At 44.0% G+C, this 23,472-nt stretch overlaps 1 protein-coding gene across 7 annotated transcripts in view; it reads left to right on the forward strand.

Moving 5' to 3' along the window:
- Nucleotides 1-23,472, forward strand: part of NHSL1 (NHS like 1) — a 171,716-nt gene that overhangs the window by 80,327 nt on the left and 67,917 nt on the right. For all 7 annotated transcript variants that reach the window (XM_025200333.1, XM_025200326.1, XM_025200327.1 and 4 more), the window contains exon 2: nucleotides 18,040-18,192. In XM_025200333.1, the coding sequence (XP_025056118.1) occupies nucleotides 18,040-18,192 (153 nt within the window). The remainder of the gene's footprint in view (nucleotides 1-18,039; nucleotides 18,193-23,472) is intronic.

Below are 23,472 nucleotides of genomic sequence, written 5' to 3' on the forward strand. Positions count from 1 at the left end.
GGGCCATTGATCTGCTCCCCCCCATGCCTCTCCCCTCCCCTTCCACCACACTGGACTTAGCAGGTGGAGGAAGCTGTATCAGAAATCGGATTGGTATCAGCCAATATGCCTCCTTAAATATCAGCTACCGCCCCAAAAATCTCTATTGGTGCATCCCTATTTCTAACCACCACCATAACCTGAAAATTCAGATTTAGCAAAAGATCCTCTCTCCTAACTAGTATCTATTCATTACTTTGAATAATTTGACTACAATCTCAAATTTTATAATAATAATTATTGGTAGGTAACAGTCATATGTGGTACATAAATAACCGAGACTAAAATTTGGAGTATTGTGTATATTGGAACTTGGAATGGATTACACACTAATTCTAAAACTATCTAAATATGCCAAGTCTCCTATGACATTCTCACTAGTAACTCAAGAAAATAAGAGATGGAAGTACGGAAAAGTTGTGTCAGCATACCCAACCAAGTTGTAAATGGCTCGATGTCTCTTTGGCAGGGGTATTGAGTGGAGTTCTCCAGGGATCTGTCCTGGGTTCAATATCTTTATTAGTAATTAGAAAGATGGGATTGAGTGCACATAGGTGTTGCTGACCTGACTTTCAGAGATTGAGTGGCTGTGGTTCCAGCTATTTTAGCATGTACCTTAGCTACACTCACTCACTCTGCAGGATTTTTAATATCTTTCAGTGATTTATAAGACATCTGTCAAATCAGCACTGAAGTGCTTGATAATACCATAGAGTTTTCAAACACAAATAGCAGATTGGTAGGTATTAAATTATTTCTAAAGCCAAATGGCATTCTTGATAGCTTCAAGTTTACACTTCTGCTATAAGAAAGGTTTTCCATCAGGCATTAGTTTGAGAAGCCAAAGGTGGCAAAGGAAATGGGTTTCAGTTAAATACATCTTACTCAAATTGTATTATTTGACTAAAGAAATTGTTTTATATAACAGCTGGTGATAGTTGAATGCACAAGCCATCCACAATGAAAGCATTAGATTTTCATTGAGGGGACAGGCAGCACAGTAGTAAAAGCCACCTCTGTAGAACACTTATTTAAAAAGATTAATAAAGCATAACCCTTGCATAATCCTTGCTGTGTCCAGCATAGGCAGGGAAAGCAATGTTAAAAGGGGAAACATGATATAGATGAATGAGCATGTTATAGTTCTGACAGCTGGAGTTGGGTTATTACCATGGAATTTCTTATTGTTTACACAAAAATGTAGGTTTGCAGTTTTCACTGTCACATTTAAAATCTTGGAAATGTGAATCTGAAAGTTTCAAACACCCTAAGCCTCTACAGCTTTCCAAGGCAACATGTTCCACTGCCCTGACTCTTCTGACAGTTAAAGCTGATATAAGTTTTTTTCTTTAGATTTACTACAGTTTAAACGCATTGCCTTGTGTTCCTGTCCGCTGTGGCAAAGGAGAACAGTTGTTCTCCCTCTTCTTTATGGAAGCCTTTCAAATATTTGAAAACTGCTGTCATGTCCCATCCCACCCTCTTAATCTACTTTTCTCCAAACTAAATATACACAGTTCCTTCAACCTATTTTGGTATGGATTGCATTCCAACCCCTTTGTGATTTTTGTCACTTCCCTTGGGATCCTCTCCGGTTTCTCTACATCCTTTTTCAGATGTGGAGCACAGACTGCATATAATACTATAGCTGAGACCTAACAACATCAAATAGAATGGTAATATTGCCTACCATGTACTGTCTACAATGCCCTTGTTAATGCAGCCCCAAATTGCATTTGCATGTTTCATGACTGCATCACATTGCTGACTCATATTGAGTCTGTGATTCAAGGCCCGAAGATCCTTCTTGTGCAGAGGTGGACAATTATTTAGGGTGGAGGGCCGTTTACTGAGTTTTTGGAAAGCCATGGAGGGCCACATGACAGGCGGCCAGGGGCAGATAAATATGAATTTTCTAAATTTTTTAGGGGCCCCGCGGGCTGGATAGAATGGCCTGGTGGACTGCATTTTGCCCACCCCAAATCTTGTGCATGTATTTCTTCTTTCCTACATGTAGCTTTACATTTGTCTTTGCTGAATTGTTATCTCATCATTGGTAGTCCATCAGTACGAGGATGACCGTCTTCCAATAACTAGGGGAGTCATTGGTGAATCCAGAGATGAATGAGGAGGCCAATTTTAGATCTGCCTGTTTGACTGCAGACATGACCAATAGTTCCAGGAAGAAGGAATAGATCCTAGTCATGTCGTGTCACAGCCCTTTGCCTTTCTGTTTCCCTTTTGTTATCTATAGCCCAATTTTCCAGCCTCATAGTCTCCTATGATTTGTTTTTGGTCATTCCTGGAAATCATTGATGCCCATATGGACAGGCAAGAATAAGTGGTGGTCTGATGGATAGATGGGGTCTGGTAAAATTTCTGCAATATCCTTAATTCTGGCTCCAGGCATGCAACTGACCTGTGATTCCAGGTCTGGGAAATAGATGAGTGCCTTTCCTCCCCTTCCCTGCCACCCCCCCCAGTCTCCTTTCAGGAGGAACTCCACAATCTCCTCCATCCTCCTCCTTCTTGTATATATCTAACATTTAATTTGTAGACTGCAAAATACTTAGCAGAGGTAGAGAAGTAATATAAGCCTCATTTTTACAGAAGGTGTTTTAAAACTTGGAGAATTAAATGACTCAAAATAAGCTAAGGCAATGAACAGAGTCACTGGAAAAGTGGGGAAAAATACTTTGGTCAGCAACTCACTACACCCAGAACATCCACTTATCCCATGTTTGGAGATAAATGTTCAAATGAACAGCATGAGGAGGGGACATGGGAAGGCCCCTAAACTCTTTCTGTGACCTTTATATAAGTAAAACAAGCAGGGAATGCATCTCTGTCGGAACACCCATGGCTAGAACGCAGACTGGGATTAGTTAAAAATGGTTGTGGAATATTGCTGTAGAGCCACAGATACACAGCTGCCACGTCTAAACTTGTGAAGTGAATGAGGCGGCAGTGTGGAAATACAGTTAGGAAACTGTTTTTTAAAGGACGTTTTTTGAGGACAAGGAAAACAAATTTCTGCTCACTGCAGTTGCCTTACCTTAGTTGTGGGAATAGCCAAAGAAAAAATATTGCAGTTATGCTCTTATATTTTAAAATGAAGGATTAAGCAGTCACACGTGGCTAAATGTTTTCTGCTCTCCTATGTGCAGGCAGAAGGTAGGGTGGTGTGGCATCTTAATCACTGACTTGTTCAGGGGGGCATGAGCTTTCACAGGTTACACACTACTACTATGGCCTATGCTATTCATAGCATCTGACAAAGTAGGTTGTAGCCTACTTGAATCTGTTAGTTTATAAGGTGCCACCCTGCCCAACTTCTGACCAACATGGCTAACTACCACTGTGATATATAGTTTGAATGGAGATATTCCAAACAAAAAACTGCTATTTTAATTACTTGCAGATCTGCTAAAAAGCCTGTCTCTCTCTGTAGAGACTTTTTTGCATGATAAAGCTAGAGAATCTGAGGAAAGATTTTTAAACTGTTGAAAGGATAAATTAGCTTTATTGTGTTGTGTTGTCCCTCAATAGGATCATCAGATCAATCAAAGTCTCTTTCTTTTCTATCCTCTCTAGCTAAGGTTGCGCTGCTGCTTCTCATCTTCCTTGTTTTTTACCCTCCCCCTTTATTCCTCTCCCACAGCCTTCTTCCCAGTCTGAAGCCCTTAATCCTCAATGAGTATGAATAAATGAGGGAGCTGTTGTGGTTCTCTTTAGAGCAATACCTGCTTCGTAATTGCCTGTGTAGAGACCGACTCCTTGCATGGCTCCCCTGTGGGTTCAGTGGGGCATGGGGCTCTTTCTTTTACAGATGCTTTTGGATAAAATACCATCCCCCTTCATCCTCCTGATCCAAGGTTTAATGAATTATAATATGTTAGTAATTGGTGAAGTATCATGCTTCATGAAGAGTGAGATTGCCTTGAAAGAAGCCATTGTGATCAACTCAAGTTCAAGACAGGAGGGCAGCTGAATGTATTGCCACTTGGGAGTGCCTTTGTGGAGGGAACTTACTTTTGTTCTTGTGGGGGAAAAATGTCATGAGATGGCCAGACATGATTGGCCCTAAAAGAAAAAGACCCTTACAATTATAAATGTATGCTTGCTGGTTGCAGTGGAATAATTTTTGGGTTCAGCTCAACAATATAGGTTGGAAAGGGACTGAAATAAAACGGTGCACCCTTAAATGCTATTTGCCACAATATTTATATCCTTAGTTTCTCATAAAGGACTTCTTAAACTGGAAGAAGGTAGTGTAGTAATGCCTCTATTATGTGAAATGCTAAATATCCTTTGAAGTCAATGGAAATGGAAAAAATGTTACATCTTAGAAAAAGTTCATTGCACTGTGAATGGTTGTGTTCTAAAAGTTCACTTCCCAGTTTCTCTCACCTGCAAGATCAGAGCCTGCTCGCTCATATGTGCTAAGAGAGCATTCCAGATTAACTTGGAAATCATTTCCTTGCACAGCAGCAGCTGTTCCTAGGGACTGACAAGGAGATGACTTGGAGAGCAATTCTAAATACGTAGCGTGCTTTAACATGCTTACTTCTACACATGCAAACCTCTTCATATTGCATGGTCATGTCATCTGCAAGAGTGTGTCACAGATAAGTTGTTCTGAAATCATGTCTTGCGTGTGACTTTCGAGCAAAAACATTTCTCTGACTTCTCATGAATATGCATCTTTCCTCCATTATTTTGCTTAGTCTTCTTCACTTATTGAATGGAGGCACATAGTAACAGTTTTCATGATGGGGCTCCCCATTCAGTCATGCATTTGTATTCTCTTTCTTTCAAAAGTCATTTAGAGCACTCGTGTATCTTTATTTCTGCTGATCAATGAATGTGACTAACCCTTATTGTTTAGCTTTTTACATAGACCTCAAAACAGGGTGGGCTACTTGAACCATGGCCCAATCAACTGTTAGCACATTAATTTAGCTAGCTATGCAGTTAAAAAAAAATAGCTATACAGTTTTAACTGGAACGACAGTTGTATATTATATAAATTAAAGTGCTAACAGTTGGTCAGGCCATGGCCTGGGTGGCCCACCCCATTCCATAGCCTATGATTTTTTATATTCTGAGCCTATGGTGCCTCTGTTAACAATTTGATATCTCAGTCACTGAATCGACTTTAGGGTACATGATAATGGACATTAGGCTCTTACCGTCAAGAAAATAAACGGTAACATTCAATTGTGTAGGAAAAGGGCTGGATTCTTTATTTTCTGAGTTTTGCTTAACACAGTAGTGTTAGTGAAGCATAATGTTCGGTGAAATTGGAGTATACGATCCATTCAACAGTTCTTCATAGTGCTGTTTTTGATCTGTTTTTGATATTTGGGTTTTAGAACCTCAGCAGCTTTTCAGGAAATCAGTAACATTGGTGCAGAATTCCATAAATAAGGAAGCAAATGCTGGTTAAATGAAGGAATACTGTGTAGGTGGCCTGCTGTGAATATTTCTTAGGAAAGGGTATATTTCCAGACTGTCTAAGGCACCAACCTCTCATGTAGCTGTGAATGTCAAGGGACGGCTGTCCCAGATGGTTGCCATGAAACAGGTCAGTTATAAAGGTAACACTAAAGAGGAAAGGGGAACAAAGTGTGGTCACTGCAGTGGTCACTAGGGATCCAGGTTTTCCATTTCCCATGGAAAGGAGAAAGGGAAAAAAACCCAGGAAACTACAGATTTCTCCTAGCAGGCCGGCGGAGTTCCAGCCTGCAAGGGGCTGCTTGGGGCTGGGGGGAATAACAGGCTGGTGATCAGAGGTAGGGGGCCATGTGCATGTGTATGTGCACATGGCTGGCCATGCAGCCAGGCATTGTGGGGCAGAGCAGCTCCCGCAGCTTGGGGGAGTGTAGGCTATGTGTAGGGAGTGTAGGCCGAGTGTAGGGGGTGGACCATAGCTGACAGGTGGGGAGGCGTGGGAGAGCATGTGCCCCCCCCCATATGTCTGCACCCACTGTAGGGCATGGGTCTGCAGCTTGGCTAGACTGGCACCAGGCAGAAGCCACCTCTGCAGCCCTGTGGGTGGGACCCAGCGCAGGAGGGCAAAGCAGGGCAAGGAGGCTCAGTGCTGCTGCTGTTGCTAGGTGCACTGTGCCACCATGGCTGCCAAGGTGAGGCACTATCTGCCCCCCTGGCAGCAGTTGGGGGCGGGGGAAAGGAGGGGCACAACTTCCAGCTGTTGCTGCTGGAGCACCTCACCTTGGTGGCCGTGGTGGCGTGACTGACATGGGACTCCTGGTGGTGGTAGCAGCACACTGTTATGCTCCCCTGCTGCTGCTCGGTGGGCAGGGGGGCACCTTACCTTGGTGGCCATTGTGGCACAGCATTCCCTCTAGGGCTGTGCAAAGCTTTGGTTGCTGATTCGATTCAGAGGCGATTCAGCCCAATTCAGCGGCAGAATCTCCAAATCCAAATTGAATTGTGAGACCAGTTAAGTGGTCTGAATAGATTTGAAGCCTCTGAATTGATTCAGAAAAGATTCGGAAATTTGGGTGGCCTCTGCTTGCTGCCGCAGGGACCCAGGCTCCATGCCAATAAGTAAGGGGCAGTGGGGGTGGAGGAGGAGGAGGGAGTGGACCATGGGGGGGGCCCTGCCAGACCCCATCCTCTGCCACGCTGCACCTGTGCCATGGGACAGCTGCTGTGCAGTTGCCAGTTGCCAGGCAGGGGGGCAATTCCCGCTGCCCCCCACTGCCCTGCGCTGCATGGTGGGGCTCTGCCATGAGCCCCCAGAGACCCTGATGATGGCTGCAGCAACCAGTGAGTGCGGGGCTTCTTTTTTTTTTTTTAAGTCGGGATGCTGGGGCCAGGCAGGGCAGCCATTGACGGGACTGGGAGAGCCAGTGGGGGATGGGGCCTGTTCTATTCAGAGAATTGGCCTAATCGATTTGGTGATTCTAACTGCTGTCCTGAATCGAATCACTGTCCCCTGAATCAGGCAAATCTGAATCCAAAGTGAATACTAGCTGCTTTGCACAGGCCTAATTCCCTCCCGTGCTGGATCCCACCCACTAGGCCTCGGAGGCGGCTCCTGCCCAGTGCTGGTTTGGCCAGGTTGCAGCCCTATGCCCTGCTGTGGGTGTAGAAATCTGGCATGGCACATTTCCCCCCCCCCCCGCCCCACATTTCTCCACCTTAGACCCCTCCTAACCCCTTCCCCACAAACACAACTCCTGCCTCACACAGTAGCCACTGGTATCAGGGGGCAATGGGTCAGGAGTGAGGGGTACCAGCAGGGCTGAGAGGAGTGGCGGACTGTGAATTGGGAGTGAGGGGCACCAACAGGGCTGTGGGGTGGGGTGGAGGACTGTGGGTCAGGAGTGAGGGGCAGAGGCAGTGAACTGGCATATTGGGGCTGCTCAGTGCCACAAAGTGGCAGAGGAGACAGCCACAGCTGGACCCATGTCCTTGTGAGCCAAGGGGAACTCTGATTTTCCATGATAAAACCAAAATCAAACACCAAAATATATAGGTAATTAGAATTTATGGGTGCCTATAGAAGTGCAGAACACTTGCTTTGATGTGCTGTAATTACAGTGCATTGGAGCAGACTTGATTAACAGTGCGTTGGAGCAGACTTGCTAATTAATATGCTCCAGCAGCCTTGGCATCTCATGTATTCACTGTCCTCACACTTCAAAATGGCAGCGGGGGCACTTTAACTGAAGCTCATCGAATGAGCTTTAGTTAAAGTGCCCCCACTGCCATTTTGAAATGTGGGATGCTGAATACACGAGACACTGTGGGCTCTTTTAATTAGAGCAGCTGTAATGAAAGTGCACGCCCCCCCACCTTTGGAGCACGTGTAAAGACACTGCATTTTATTATAATTATTGAGGCACTGGTAAGCTTCCAATGGGTCAGGGGGCTGTGGGTTTGGAGTGAGGGATACTGGTAGGGTTGGGGGGCTTGGGAATGATGGGCAATGGCATGGGCAGAGCACAGGCATATCAGGGCTGCTCAGCACCACAAAGCAGTGTGGGGGTACAACTGCAGCTGGATCCGCATCCTGGTGAGCGAAAGAGGCAGGGGAGCTCAGATTTTCCATGATAAAAGACCCAAAATCAAATGCCAAAATGTATAGGTATTTAGAATTTATTTTATTATAGTGATTGAGGCACTGGTAGGCTTCTAAATTGCTTTAAAATTGTAAATATATTGATAAAACTTTGTTCAACTGACACATATATATATAGTGGCATTTCATTTTAATCATGGAAAAGTATAGATTTTTGAGGTTTGATCAGAGAATTTTGTATTTTTTTTAGCAGAGAAAACCAAGGTCCTTGATGGTCACCCACTTAGCAGTCTTCTTCCTAAGCATGTCCCAAAACATAAGCTAAAATGCTGCTGTTGCAACATTATTGCAATACTGTTCTAGGGCAGAGTTATTTACTTGGCCATAGTGCATGTGTAGACAGTGACTGGGGCTGGCTGGGCACAAGGGTGCTACAGTGGTGGGGCAGTCAGCCCCTCCACAACACATTGAGCCAGGGCAGAGCAGCTCTGGGATGGGAGGCTGACCTTCTGGTCTCCTTGCCAGCTGGGGCTGTGCTGCCCCAGCTCAGTGTGCTGAAGTCATGGGTGCACAAGTAAAAGCTGCACTCTGGAAAAATACATCCAGTGCCAACTGAGCCAGAGTTTATTGCATTGAGCTAATTTCACATGTGGATATGCTCTGTGTCTCTTAATTCTTCCTAAGTGTTTTTTTAGAGTCTAACGTCTTGGGGCTGAAAGGTGGAACAAACCTGTTGTTTGTCTGGATACGTTTCTATGACTTGCATGCATGCACATATCTATGCGGGCCTGCATATGTTTGTAGCTAGATGCATATACTCAGTCTATACACTCAAGAGTGTATGGCCACAGTCCAGGAGTAATAGAATCATAAACTGTGCATAAATGCTGAGCACTGCCATTTATGTGCACAAAGGGTAACGGAATGCCGCCCTAAATGACTTGGTCTAGGGCAGGCTTGTCCAACATGCGGCCTGCCAAGGCATTTTCTGTGGCCCGCGGTGCTGCGACGGGAAACAAAAGTAAACATGGTTTACTTTTGTTCCCGCCCCTTGTACCTCCCCCAGCCCCATACCAGCTTCCTAATAGCTGCTGAAGGGCTGGGGAAGGGACAAGGTTCCCACACGCACCGTATCAACTTGACGTTGCTGATGTGATACACGTGGGAAGAGGAGTAGCCGTGTGCCTCTTGGGACAGGATGAGCCCAGCCAGAGCAGCAGGGGGCTCAGCTGCACTTAGGCAGGGGGGAAAATGCAGCTGAACCCCTGCCACTCCGGCCAGGCTCATCCCCTCCCAAGTGGCACACAGCTCCACTGCCACTTCTCCTGGCCAATGCAGACCCGGCCTGCCTTCTCCTGTCCCCAGCATCACGTGGGGAAGCCACCACTTCCCGGCCCGAGCAACTTGCTGCTCCCCACCCGCAGGCAAGAGGCAGCCTGGCTTGGCCGCCTGGCCCCGGGTTGCTGGCGGAGGCGGAGTAGTGTGGGCAGGTGCCTCCTCCCGCCAGGCTGTCGGCATTGGCCGTGCTGCGCAGGGCAGCCCCAGGCTCGGGCGGAGCCTGCGCTCGCTGCACCCCGAGGTGCCGCCTGGCCCCAGCTCCGGCTCCCTCCAGCCCGGTGCGGTGCGGCAATGTGGACCCGCGGAGGCGGTGCGGCAGCCGGGCTCGCCCTCCTTCTCTGTCTTTGCCGCCTCCTGCCCGGCCGGGGCACCACAGGTAGTGCTGGGCCAGGGCTGGGGTCAGGGCAGGAAGACGGCGCCTCCCCCGGGGCCGGGCCGGTGACTGTGGGCTCCCGGCACCTGTGTGTGTGTGGCGGGGTCCCTGCCTTTCACAGGGGAGGGAGCAACTCCATCCTTTTAACTCCCCAAATCACACTACTTTCCCATGCTCGCAAGCCACACCTGGGCCCAATACCAGAATAAACACAATAGATTAACAATACAAAAATACTCAGGATTTCCTCTCCTGAGAGCAAAAGGAAAGAAAATATTCAGGCTCATCATTGACATATGGAGATCCTGTTTGCATGTACTCCAGTGAAGCAAGTTTCACTAACTTTGGCACACCCCAGTCATAGTCCCTAGCCTCGGCTGTAGCCAACACCCAGTACCTCTGAGGAAGACTTAAAAACACCCTGGCACATATAGCAGAAAGGGGAAGGGTGGTGGTGGGGGCAACCAGCAAAGCCCAGAAGCATGAGAAGTACCCGTAGTAGAACATAGGCATAGCTATGCAAATCCATATGCAAAATATGGATTTTAGACCACTTTTCCAGACCCATTTCATTGTCACTTCCTGCAACTTAATTGGTGTCAAAGGTCACGTGACATCACTTCCTGATGTGATACCACTTCCTGTGAGGTCTTGGAATATGGCTCCCCGGCCCCCTGGAAGATAAAAAGTTCATGATCCGGCCCCACATTCAAAAAGGTTGGACACCCCTGGTCTAGAGTCAAGCATGAAGCCTACAACACAGCAGGTCATTGGACGAGGGTCTCAAAGTGCCAGATTAGCAGCCTCAGTCTTGGGCTATCCTTCTGAGGTGCTTGGACACACACGGACACACCCTTTGCTTGTCTCACTAACTATTTAAAATTTTATTTTGAGGCATGTGGTTCATTTGCTGGGGTGCCAGCACTGGAGGCTATGGACTTCTAATAATCATCTAGGTAATAGAGATGGTAAAATTTGTCTTGTTTTTCTGTTCTCAATGTAGAGGGACTGCCTAATTTTCCTCCAATATCAATCTATTCAGGAGAGCCTAGGTTAGGCACTCTGACTGTTCAAATCATAAGCAGCTTGAATGCAGTTGTGGTAACAGTTTAGTGATATAGAACATGTCCACCAGGAACCAAGTTGAGACCATTAATTAATTTCACAGAAACCACTAAACTTCCATTCAAATGGTACGAGCTTTTAGTTTTAGCTTTCATGGTTCAAATATGAACCAGCTTCCTAAAGATGTGAAGATGCAAGCAGTCTAAGTGATGATTTTCCTAAGCTATCCTCTTCTCATACCAGTTTCTACAGGACTTTGTGATGAATTGCAGCTGTTGGTTTTGGATAGCTGTACTATCCTGTTGGGCAGCATTTAGATTCACTTCCAAGGGTGATACAAACCTGGAAAGTTCACAGGGGATTGCTTTGTGAAGTGAGATTTGAGGCACTGGCCTTATGGTACACCTAAGCTTTTTAATGTTTCAGTGTGGGTAATGAGCATAGTGTTTTAATGAACCGGGACATGACAGACAGACAGACAGACAGATGCCTTCATGGAGGGGGAAGGAAATGGTCTTCTCCATTCCAGAGTGCCATGAGCTCCTCAGTCTAAGTATTTGGTGTTGGAATTTGATTGACTGTGTCAGCAATTCAGCTAAAATTCCTTTATTAAATCTGAAGGCCAAGTGCAGTCATACAGTTACCATAAATACTTACAACTGGGGTAGCAAGGGAGACTCTAACCATGCCATGCTGGCTGGCTGCAGCACTAGCTTACACTAGCAAAAAAAAAAAAAAACCCTCTCCTTTCATTTTATCTGTCTAGAGTTCTCATTACATCATCCTATTGTGAGTTCCAAAAATTGATCAGATCTAGCCTGTAACTTGCACACATACCTAACTTGTTATTCCCAACACACAAAACCTCTTCTTAATTCCTTTGTCTGCTCTTAGTGAGTTTCACCTACCTTTCCTCCTACATTAGCATATCTATGGTTCTTCACACTCCATCCTGACATTAACATCTTCACTAGAGGTGCACCGATATATTAGTCTGATATCGGATCGGCACCGATATAAAGAAAATTGACTGTATCAGAAATTGGCCTGATGTAGCTGACAGTTTGTCCAATTAAATGCCCATACATGCGCACAGCCACAGCACACCATGTAGGCAGCAAGAAGCACAGCTGGCAGCTTGGAAAGCTGCATGCAGCTGGTAAGTCTGTTGTGGTGAAAGGGAGGGGAGAAGAAAGGTGCGTTGTGGCGGGGGGAACGCAGATCAACATCCCCTGTGGTGAGGGAGGGAATGGGGCAGGTGCAGGTGCTGCCCGGGTGGGGCAGGTGCAGGAAGGAGCTGCAGCTTGTCCAGGGGACCCGGGGGGCGGGGGGCAGCTCCCACTGCTGTACACACCCCGGGAGGGCACTGGGGGGTGTGCCCCTGCATCTGTGGGGGGTCAGGGTGGGCTGCAGCTGTGGGCTGAGGCTGGGCCTGCATTGGGCTCTTCCCGATGCATGGGTGGGGGGTTGGGTCAGGGCCGCGCTTAGGCAGGCAGTAGTGGTGCTGGGAGGGGGTGGCTATGGCAAAATTTTAAGGTGACTGCAGCCCCTTCCAGTGCTACCACTGGCCGCCCTGAGCACAGCCTGGCCCAGCTCAACCCCCACCAGGAAGAGCCTGGCACAGCCCAGCCTCAGCCTGCAGCTGCAGCCCGCCTCACCTGCCCCCACTGCACAGATCCAGGGGCACATGCTCCCCCATGCCCTACTCCCTTCCTCACCACAGGGGCCTTGATCTGCCCCCCCCCCACACCCCTTCCCTCGCCTCTCCCCTTCCACCAAAACAGACTTACCAGCTGCACACAGCTGTATTGGAAATCAGATTGGTATCAGCTGATATGCCGCCTTAAAAATCAGCTATTGCTATTGGCCCCCAAAATCTCTATCAGTGCATCTCTAATCTTAACTATCTCTCTATGTTTGTCTGTCTGTCTTTGAGAAAAAAACAAACAATGGATCCCTGGCAACTTTTCATGCTCGCATCTGATATAAAATATTTCATCACCCAATGCCTAGTCATAGTGTACTGTACATTTCATAATTCCTTTCATTTGGTTGCTCTGAAGACCTCTGTCTCTGGATGGATGCCCCCAGAGCAGGTTTACAGCTGCATTTCCGGGTTTGGGCATGTGGGAACCAATAGGCGTGGTGTGTTTGGGGCCCATGGTTCCTGGGATAGCCTGAGAACACAATGTAGTCCTACTCACAGAGCTACACAAAGGAAAATTGAAAGGTTTGGGAGCCATGCCCTTCTTTAGTATCTGTCAATGGATTGAGATCAACCAGTGGGATAGGGAGGAGGGTAGGAAATATGTTTCCCCCTTTCAGCCAAACAGCACAGCTTCTTGCCAGTCTGGTACGTGTTCTTCCTGAAGGGCTGCCTGTGTGCTGATCCAGACAGATTGCTTCCTGGACCCACTCCTGCTGTAGTGATCCCTTCTCCATCGGTACTTGTGGAATCAAATACACTTGCAACTTGTACAATGCTTTTGGATTTTTCAGGCTGAAAGATGATGTATATGTATACAACATTTTTTGATGCACTTTATCTCCCCTTCTGCACACTTGCTACTCTTGGGCAAACCTGTGAGGCTGGGAACTGATGCTTTTTTCAAGCGCACCTGCTTGTACATGCTGTACTGGAAGGGTTGTAACCTGTAACAGATTTCAGGGCAGACTAAGACCCCTGCTGCTGGTATTTCTTTCCCCAAAGAAAAATGCTTTCATTGTTAACCCAAAGCAGTTGCCTAGCCTTGCTTTGTAAGGGAGGACTTGCTTTTTGAGTTTTAGCATTGTGTGTGGGGCATGCCCTGCTGAGCACATTGATGGAGTACTTAGCATTTTTCTTCTAACTTTTATAAAATTGTAAGTTGTTTTTAAGCAGGAAAACATAATATACCTATAATTGGAAGTGTTCAAAGCCTCAGGAGAAAGCTGCATTTCAAAAAACCTTCCTTTTATTCAAGTTCAGTTTATGTCAAATGACAATTTCTGTATAGGACCAAAATGATTTAATTCATTTACTTTTCATTCATTTTCTTATTTTACTTTTCCATGTAGTTTCCAAGTTGACACTAATCAGGACAAATCAGCTTGTGATCATAGTGAGATTCAATGTGTAAGGTTACTAGATGGATCTGATCACTATCAGTTCCTGAAAATTATTTTGAAAGCAAAGGAATGCATAGGAGAAAAAAAGCCTCATTTTGTGGACAATTAAATTGCAGCTCTTGGGTCATTAATAAAGTGAGAGCAAAAGTATAAGAAAAAAAAAAGGGGGCAGTGGGGAAGATGGGAAAGGAGGGGATCCTAATTTGCACAAAAATACCATGCTCCTTTACAGCTCCATGGAGATTCTATTGTGGTGCTTTGCTGCTCATAAATGTTTCCTATGGTATAGGAGGGAGGGAGGGATTGGGGGCGTGTTTGGAAAACAACAGTTGAAAGCCTCACTGTCCCAGCCAGTTCAGATTCCATACACACACAGTTAGACTGGAAGATACAAAGGATTGACATGAAAATATCCACATCTCTCTCCGCTACACTGTAAAGAGTTTAAAAGATCCTTGTTTGCACAGTGTAAAAGGAAATTACCTACAACTGTCACTGCAGCGGACTAAACTTGGAGAGGCAGAGGGGGGTGTAGAACTGTTGACCTGCTGGAGAGATTGCTGAATGAATGAGCACTGAGGCAAAAAGCCTGATCTTGGCTCCATGCAAATGTGAACAACAAATGGCTCTCTTTTTTCTTTCTTCACATGTTGTAACGGGCTATTTTCAGCTCCCGGGATTACATTTCAGAAAGTGGTTTTCAGGTTTGAGGTTGGTTAATGGTTTCCAACTGCCAAGACAATAAGAGTGGACTCTGTTTGTGCAGAGGAGGAGAGTGGGCAGAAAAGGGAGGGGTGCACGAAGAGACAAAGTTAATGGGGTTTGTGGAGTTTTAACAGGTACAGCCTGAAAACCACACACCTGCTTCTTGCATCCTGATTTTGTTTTTTTCTTGTATGGGATATAAACTCCAGGATTGCAGATAAGCACGTCGGAAATGGTGGTGTTCATCAATACAAAACTTAAATCTTTAATTAAACTTTTCAAGAGGAAGAGTAAGTAATTGTGCAGATGTGCTCTCTTTCAAGAAAGTGATGGATTTTCGTAGACAAATGTATTCAGTTAAATGATGCTTTATGGATTATTGCCTCTTAATCAACATGTCTATGCGTTTCTCCTATGCAGCAATGCTTCATAATGTCCAGAAACTGTTATGAAAGTCAGTATTACTGAGTGTGTGCTTCTTTGTGATTGTTTGTGTGTGTGTGTCTGTGTGCATGTGCACATATGTGGACTTCTCTGGTATCCTTTTGTCTCTTTTAATGGCTCTGAAGAAACCAAACTTTTCCTTATAATATTAAACTCCTTGATACCGGGATTGAAAGCTTTGTGTCCTTTGCTGCTCTCTGTAGGTATCATAGCATGCAAAGATGTTAATGTAATGTATTCTGGTTGCCCCTGCTGTGCAGTTGCTGAACATGTATAATAGACTCAACTTTTATGCAGAAAACCTTGTTCTGGACTGAATAGTGCTCACTGTAAATTTCAAAGCTTTTATACGTAATTGCAGTTTCCGTGTAGTTGCAGACTTTTTTTTCTTTTAATTGTTGTGATTTTTTGATTTAATCTATTACAACTGGAATAGTTTGACACGACAGCTTATACATAGCACATCTTTGTTGTTTAATTATACTTTAGATAAGCAGTAAACTTCTCTTGGTATGGCAGAACTACAGCTGGACAATAATATGGCTGCTATCCTTCTGTCAGAGCGTCTTTTCTATAATCTTTCTATAAGGGGGATGCATTAGGAAGAGTTTTCTTCTTTGGCAAGTCAGTGAATACTTGGTTTTCTAAAAGATGAGGGTAGTATCTGCTGTGATCAGGTAGTTAGTGATCTGTCTGTTCATTATCATGTGAATTTGAACTCTAATTAACAAGGACAGGGAATGCAGTCCTATGTTGTTGGCATTCTCTGTCTTGCTGCATGAAGTGCATTTGTTCCCAGCCAGTGCAATGCAAATAGGTAGAAGTGAGGAGGAGCCTTGTGGCCAAAGCAGTCTTAAGGGCAGATTAAGAATCTAACCAAAATGTTATGAAAAATATCTTTGAAGTATCTGACAGAAAACCAAAGAAACAGGGAAACTGAACTAAGAGCTCTTTTTAAACTCATGTCTTGTAATACCCAGGAGTGTTTAGATACTGAAGTTTTAATTTGGGTTCCTTTTATTTTTAATTAATACAATTTATTTTCCGATCAAAATCCTTTTTCTAGAGTTTGTGATGAGGGGATCAATCACTTCTCAGATGTGTGGATGCTATCGCCTTCCTGCTGGGCTTTGCTCTCTATGGCTTCTCTGGTGCCATACAGAGCACATCATTTTTTATTCTTGATACTAGAACACTAGGTCCTATGCTGTGTGCATTGAAGTAGGTGGTGTGCAATCTCTAAACAATGCCCCAACTGTCAGCAGTGAAAGGTAATGAATACTCAAAAAAGTGGAGGACAGCAATGCAGCCAATATGATTTGGTTGAGCCAGCATGACAGGTGCTTGGGAGGCAGCACAGCTGTACCCTCCCCAGATAAAAGCAGGGATGCAGAGCATGTGGGCTGAAGGCCAAATGCTGCCTGAGGGATCATAACACGTGACCCCCAACTGCCCTTTCCTGTTATTACAGGGTGAGGGATAGGGCTGTTCGACTGTAAAAGTGTTGGGTTTTTCTATTGATGGTAAACAAGAGCAACTATTATCTGTGAGGGAAGATAAATTATAAGCAAATATTAGGGCTGCTTGCTTTTGCTAATTAGGTAATCAATGTATTACTAGGTCTAATCTGTAAAGAACCTTGAACTTTAAGAGTGCCAAAAATTTCATTTTAAGAGATGTAAATGAACATGTAGTTGCATGTTAGTGATGGTGTGGTGGGAAGTTTGTCATTGGTGGTGGCGATCACTTGATTCAAAGGTAGCATCTACCATGGCTCATTGACAGATCTTGAGGCAGTCCTTGAGCCACAGGAGGGTTTTGTTACCTATGTTCTGCTGGAAAGTGTAAAAACGTGATTCATTTTGCACTCATGACAGTGTAAAGCCAGTGCAATTTAGTGAAGTTGTTTCTGATTTTTACCAGTGTGAGAATAGAAGAGGCCCAGCCATTTTCCACACATGGACAAGACCTCATGTGGAATACTCTGTATAACTTTACGTGGTGGTAGTGTTGGAGCAATGCTGCAGCTGGTGGTCCAGGAAGTCTGGGAGAGATGAGGATATTTTTATGGATAATACCTTTTATGAGACCAACTGCATGGTTGGGAGATGCATTAGATAAGCTTTTGAGCACAAAGTGCTTTCCTGTAGAAGAACTTTGCTTGACAAAAGCATGTCTAAAATGTCTCCCAGCCGTGCACTTGATCCAATAAAAGTTATCAACCCCAAAAATACCCTTGCCACTTATATAATTCTAGTCATTCATGCTCGGGGAAGATGAGTTCAGGCTGTAACAGAAATTAGTAGACAACAGGGCAGGGTGGCAAGTTGGAGACTAACTAGTAACTGATAACCAGTTAGTTTCAAAGGTGCCATCCTTCCCTGCCTTTTGCCTAAATTCAGACAAATGAGGCTAACTACCTCTCTACTAACAGGAGCAGGGCAGGGCTACTGGGGTAAACAGGAGAATTGAAATCCGGTCTTTATTAAAGGAGGCTGAAAGAGCTTGGCTTATTGTAGCTTAGTAAAACAAAGCCTGAAAGGGGACATGACTGCTCTCTCTGAATAAATCAGTAAACACCAGGGAGGGGAAAAAATGTTATTTAAGCTGAAGGGCAGTGTCAGTAGAATAAATGGATATAAATTAATTTTGAACACATTAGACTGGGACTTGAGTAAGATTTTAGAGCAGCCTTCTAATTGGAGTAGTGAGCTAAACACCTTCATTGGTTTTAAGATGGAGCTGAAGCAGTTGTTATATGAGGTAGCTGCCTGCAACAGCTGGGAGTCGAGAGTTTCTTCCAGTCCCATATTCCCATTTTTTAAAATCAGTAACCCCCACATTTACTACCCGTTTATTAATAGTTCTCATTTGATCGTGTCTCATTTTGGCATTATCCTCTGTTTTTGTGCAGCTGTCTCCAACCTAGATGAAGAGAGTAGATGGACAGTCCATTATACTGCCCCATGGCATCAGCAAGAAAATGTGTTCTTGCCTTCCTCAAGGCCACCCTGTGTGGAGGATCTCCATCGCCAAGCTAAGTTGAACCTCAAGTCAGTGCTGAGAGGTAAGATTCCACTGATTAAAACTGTTGATAAATTGTCATAGAGAAATCAGTAATGTGTGTGCTCCTACATCGTTTTTGCCACTAGAGAGAGCCTAGCTTTTCAATGGAGCTCAGAATCTTTTTGAAGCATATTTTGGGTTTCAGAAGTAAGACATTGTTCTTCTGTTTTACAAAAGGTTGTTCTTAAAGTTGTAAGGACAAAATTCTAGCATTCACATGCACAGCTCCATGCAAAGGCATTCAGAGTTCAATGTGTACACTTAAATGCAGTGTGATTCTAATTTTATAAATTTTGGAGTTGGGATGGATGGGTTCCTGCATTAAAAGGAAAAATGAAAAAAGATTTTAAGTGCATGCAGAGTATCTCTTTTAAAAACATTAAGTCTGTAAAGCTGGCTTCTTACTGGCTCTTGCATGTCTATAGCCACGGCTATAGAAAGTGGCATTATGTTTTGTTAATGCAGCCAGGTGAATGGAAGCTGCTATGGGAGACAAGTTCAGGATGTCTATCTTTGAGTAGGGGTAAACGTTTTAAGACACTGGCCTGTTGCATTGATTTTTAAAACTTATTTGTCCTTTTGATTATTCAGTGAAGAGGAGAGGTCCGCAATTTCACCTGCCATTCGGAATGAGGCCCAGTTAAACACCAGTTATTTTGTTTGTAAGGACAAAATAGACTACAGTTGTTACTTGTGATTTTGAATTAACAGAAATGTTCTTTTTATAGATAGAAATGGAAAAAATGTTCTGTTGCCACATTTTATTCTGTGTATTTTTTTTTCCCCAGTTCTGCAGTTAATTGGTGTTCACTCTCTCTCTTAGGTGCCTTTGACTGTAATGAAATAGGTGTTCTTGACAGCCAACTTTATTAGATCACAGGGAACCCAGCAGATAGTCGAAATGCTTTTGCACTTATTTCATTTGTATAGTGCTTTGGCTTTGAACTGTTCCCTGTAGGTAATCTTGTAGTGTGAATACTTGTCAGTTGTTTACAGTAAAAAGGTACTTGTCTGCTACAACCTAAAGAAAATGTGGTAGGTACTTAAATGGCAAAATGTTAAATCTTTACTACTAGTTCTTTTCTACCTATTCTCTATCTTGGGAATCTTAGCAAAGAAAATTATACAGGCCAAATTCATTCCACCTGTTGTTTCTTTTACTTCACTGAAGGTGTATCAGGGATGAATGTCTTTCTTTAGTGGATTATATATAAACCATATTAGTATGAAATTGATTGATTTATTTAATTACTGTCGTTACCATATATTAGCTTGAAGATATCAAGCTAAGTGGTTAACTGATGTCACTTTGTTTGGAGCTCTTCAATAAAACAAAAGCTTCAGGGCTAGCTGTTAATTAGTCACAGCAAGTTACACTGTATAGAAACTAATCAGTTTATTACCAAAGTTTCTTCTGTTGTACATAAAACAGATTTTATTTCCATGCTGCCATGGGCTGGGCAAAATAAACACAATTCTTTAACATCTTAAAAAAATGAAAACATAATTGCATTGTTTTTAAATTCTCATCAGGGAGATTTCTGGTCCAAGAGATGATAAATTCTCAAAGCCAATGTTTTAATTTTCTGAGTTCCATGATGAAAGTTAAGATTCCCATAGCAGTAATAGCATGCTCATTGTAAATGGGCTATTTTATGTGGTCATGCCATTACTGTGCAGTAATACAGAATCTTTGTGTGTTTTGTGCTTGGAAAATGTATCTATTAGCCAAAATCTGGGGAGGATGGATTCTATTGGTAATGTCCTTGTAAGGTGTGTGCCCTATCTTCTTCCCATATTCAGCATTCAGAGTTGCACAGAGTTCACATCTTTTATATTAGACATTTAAAGGTTGATACATTTAGTCTCTGACTTCCTTTTGTTCTAGCTGGTGCTCACTGGAAAGAACTTCCTCTCCTCTCTGTGCTAAAGCCTTCTGATTTATGGTAGTCTGCTACCTGTCCCCCAGGCAAAGTAATGATCTTGGACTCAGCTTCTTGGCAGTTCCCACAGCAGCAGCTCGCTCTGCCTGGCTGCCATTTCCTGTGTCTCTGCCGCCACCACCACTGCTAGACCTGGTCCTGTTGCCTGGATATCCTAGCCTGTCTCCCTGCACCCACCACCGGGGGCACCAGATGGAGCCAGGTGGGCAGGAAAGGTCTCCATGGAGATCAGCCCAGGACCGCTGTGGCCAGGACACACTTGGCCGGGCAGATGTGAATGGGGCCACGGATGGGCAGGAAGCAGCATCTGGGAGTGAGACAGGTGGTTAGGGCAGGGGCTGGAATTGTAGGCCTGTGATAGTGTGGGGCAGGGGCCTGGGGCAGAGCCACGATCTGCTTCCCACACATCCTTGAATGCAGAACTGGCACCCGTCAGGGACGTGAGCAAAACAACTCATGGCTCTGGCAGGATGATCACTTACAAAGGCCTTTGTTTTTCCCTGTGGCTGCATTGCTCCATTTGCTTTAGATTCCAGTTTCTGTAATTTGGATCTCAACTTCTTTCATGTCCTTTCTCATTCTCCACTTCTGACACCATATAGTAATCATCAGCTTCAGTAAACACAGGCATATGGGAATGAGAAGAACTAAAAAGCAAGTTTTATTTGTGGAGCAGTAAGCAAGCTTCTGTTATTCTTCAGTCTCCCTAACTACATACATAACTCAGGGACCATCACTCAATTCTCAGCCTCAGTAGTCTTCTTCTTAGTTAAGGAGCATCTTTAAATTACAACTTATGTTGCTGCCTTCCTAGACTGCTCTTCAAAGGTGCCTTCTCAGTTCTCCAGGGATAAAGAAACAAGAAGTACTGTATCTACCTGAACCCCAAATCACCCTGAATCTAAGTTGCCTCCCCAATCATTAAATTCTATAACTGCCCCCTTACACCTTGGTCCTGCTGCCTGTCTCCCCACTGCTTACCCCCCTGTGCCAGTGTACCCTAGCACCTGTCTCCCTACTACCCCCCCCGGCAGTGCCTCCTCATGCTACTTGAGCATAGGCCAGAGCTGCTGCCACTGCCATCATTGCTATGAGGCTGGGCTGGGCCCAGAACAGCCACGTGCTCTGTGCCCCATGCTGGAGTGGGGCAGGAGCTGATGTGTAAGCATCAGGTGGTAGGGGTGATGGGGCAAAGCTGTGTGGGCAGCACCTGTGGCTCTGATGTTAACCTTTAGGTTCAGGCCAGAGTTGGAGCCAGTTACATTTTCCTTTTCTGCTGAAGTCTTTTGGTCCAAGCCTTGCTTGGGTTGTGAGATCTGTAAACCTGACCACCCTTATTGGAGGGTATTGATTATTTTGTTACTTTCATGCCTTGGTGCATGAGAAGCTCAGGTTAAAAACAGCATGCCCCTCCTTCCCCTTCTGCCTTGTACTTAAATCCATCATGAGGGGCTTTTTTCCCCTTGTTAAATGGAGAACTTTTCATGTTGTAGATACAGATTGCTCTGTTATAATGCAGTCTTTCCAAATCAAAATTCAGATGCACCAAATAGAAGTATGTCTTATGTTTTTATCTCCAACTTTGTTTGAATTCTGAGATGGGGTTTAGTTTACATGGAAAAATAAATTAATATATCCACACCTCACTACTTACCTTTGCAGGAACATGAATTGCTACGATACTGAGTTTATGAAGTTAAAGAGGAAATTGTTGTGGGATCCCCTTGATAAAAAATGGGCAGCATTATACTTTGCCAGTCTCCTGGATGCTGATGTGGCTTAGTGGAGACTTTTTTACATCCTTATGTTATTTCATGTCTTCCTACAAGTAGTTACACAGCTGCTACTGCTTATAGTTTTCTGAAGTAGTAGCAGCAGCATAAAATGGATAAAGTGCTCCCCTGTTTTATTTTTGCCCATTTAATCCTTTGCCCATTTGAAAGGATAGGCAGATATCTTGAAAACGGCAGCTGTGGCAAAAGAATAAAGTTTATATCTTTACATTTATATTTGTTTAAAGTTATATTATAAAAAGCAATCAGGTTACTATGGGATCTATAACTTTGACTTTCTAGGCTCTATGATTAAACTTAAATGTAAACCTTGTATAGTACTTTTAAATATGTTTAAAATGAAGACAGGTAAGTTACAACAACTGCAGCCAAAAATATTAGATGGGATATCCTAGGAGCTGAACTATTTGCTACGTTTTGATTTAATTATTTTTTTCTTTTCCGCTGAAGTCTTTTGGGCTAAGCCGTGCTTGGGTTGTGAAATCTATAAACCTGACCACCCTGATTGGAGGGGATTGATTATTTTGTTGCTGTTATTCCCTAGTGCATGCGAAGTAAGTAATAATCAGCCCAGGTTAAAACCAACAAAAGCAGAAGCAGAGCAATTGCCACTAAGTCGCCTTGCAAGATAACAAATGTGTAAAATCTTTCAAAATAGTTAAACAAAAACTCTGTTGCTTTGTCAAGGGATATTTACATGGCCTTTCTTTCTAGTATTAACCAGGTCAAAACCTGCTGAGCTTTTAAAATTATACAAGGCCAAAACTATTCACACTGATAGAAATTTAAAAAACTCAGCAGGTTTTAGATATTATGGGCCTCATCAGAAGCCCGTTGAAGTGAACAGGAGGGGAAAAAGACTCATTGTATTCAACAGGCTTTGAGAAACGCACAGTAAATAATGATAGCAGTTATGCTAATAGCCTTTTAAAGAGCAGTCATTCACTTAAATTTGTTGCCTAACTTATATAATAAAGGTTGAGAATGGTATTCTCATTGCAACGCTTTTATTTTAGACAAAACAGTTTTTTTCTCTTAGTTGTGAAAATTTGGTTCAACCAAGATCTTGGAACACCCAATAAAGCAGATGAGGGAGACATATTGGACATTTCCATCCAAGACACCTGTTTCTTTATCCTTTATCAAAGCTTATTTAAATATCCATTTCCAGAAAGTTTATCTTAGCAAGGATTTTATTCACATTCTCATAGGTTTGCTAAATTCCTCAGTGTAAAGGATGCAGAAGAAATAAAATGATGCTAAAAATCTGTGGCTCAGAGAGAAAATTAATGTGAATGTTTCCTCTGTGAGTCTAGGGGAAATGAATGGGCCACGAAAAGGTGAAAATGGGGACTGAAGGAAATCTGGATACCAAATACAGCCTAGCCAGCTGCCCTATATGGGTGTGTACAGACATTTGGGGAGGTTGGGGGGGAGTTTAAATAGATTTAAGGCAGGCCAATCTAAGCTAAGTCAGGATGGGGGGGGCATGGAGGAGTTCAGGGAGACAAGCAGGCTCCAGGATTGGTGGGGGGGCAGGTAAGG

Source organism: Alligator sinensis, unplaced genomic scaffold (genome assembly GCF_000455745.1).
Source record: "Alligator sinensis unplaced genomic scaffold, ASM45574v1 scaffold542_1, whole genome shotgun sequence".
Lineage (NCBI taxonomy): Eukaryota > Metazoa > Chordata > Crocodylia > Alligatoridae > Alligator > Alligator sinensis.